We start from the raw sequence: 585 nt of genomic DNA, 5'->3' as shown, positions 1-585 counted from the left end.
TAGTTAATTCAATAACGCCTGGTTGTTTCTTCATTAGTCTAATGTGAGCCAGACTTTCCCTAGAAGTTAAACCTCAAAAAGAAGAATTAAAGTCGTTTTTTCTTTGACTCCAGCTGTCCATTGACCTCCCCATTCCCATCACTCAAACCGTTCACTTCTTTGGTGCACTTAATTCTCAGCAGGACGTTGGACAGCACGTCCTGATACAGACTGAGGCAGACCCAGCCTGGCAAGTAGAGGAGGGTGATGAGTCCCATGAAGTTGTGGGGATAATGAGAGTAGTCCCAGGAGCAGGCGTCAAACTGCCTCAGGACCAGACCCCAGGAGAACTCCCAGGTGTAGATGAAGCAGATGTAGATGGGGAGCCTCCGGCACGTCCCCCAGCCTCTGCTGAAGTGCAGGTGAAGGTAGAGCTTCTCCACCACGAAGCTGCAGCTGCCGTACATCAGGAAAGACCACAGGGACGTGTGACCACTGAGGGTCCGGTCAGACTTCTCCACCAGGTTAAACACAGAGGTGAAAAGCACCTCATCCAGAAAACCATGCATCCCGAAGAATAAGAAGCGCACAAAGCCCGGGAGACCG

The 585-nt window shown here is 51.1% G+C and overlaps 1 protein-coding gene across 1 annotated transcript; it reads right to left on the bottom strand.

The window, feature by feature from the left end:
* Nucleotides 1–12: 12 nt before the first annotated feature.
* Nucleotides 13–581, bottom strand: LOC113744698 (transmembrane protein 229A-like; the record flags this gene model as incomplete). The annotated part of the gene is made up of 1 exon (XM_027275406.1): nucleotides 13–581. A coding segment is annotated over one exon (495 nt), but the record flags the coding sequence as incomplete, so codon positions are not given.
* Between the last annotated feature and the right edge of the window lie 4 nt (nucleotides 582–585).

This window comes from Larimichthys crocea, unplaced genomic scaffold (assembly GCF_000972845.2).
Source record: "Larimichthys crocea isolate SSNF unplaced genomic scaffold, L_crocea_2.0 scaffold11994, whole genome shotgun sequence".
Lineage (NCBI taxonomy): Eukaryota > Metazoa > Chordata > Actinopteri > Sciaenidae > Larimichthys > Larimichthys crocea.
This window is presented reverse-complemented; position numbering and strand designations above follow the sequence as displayed.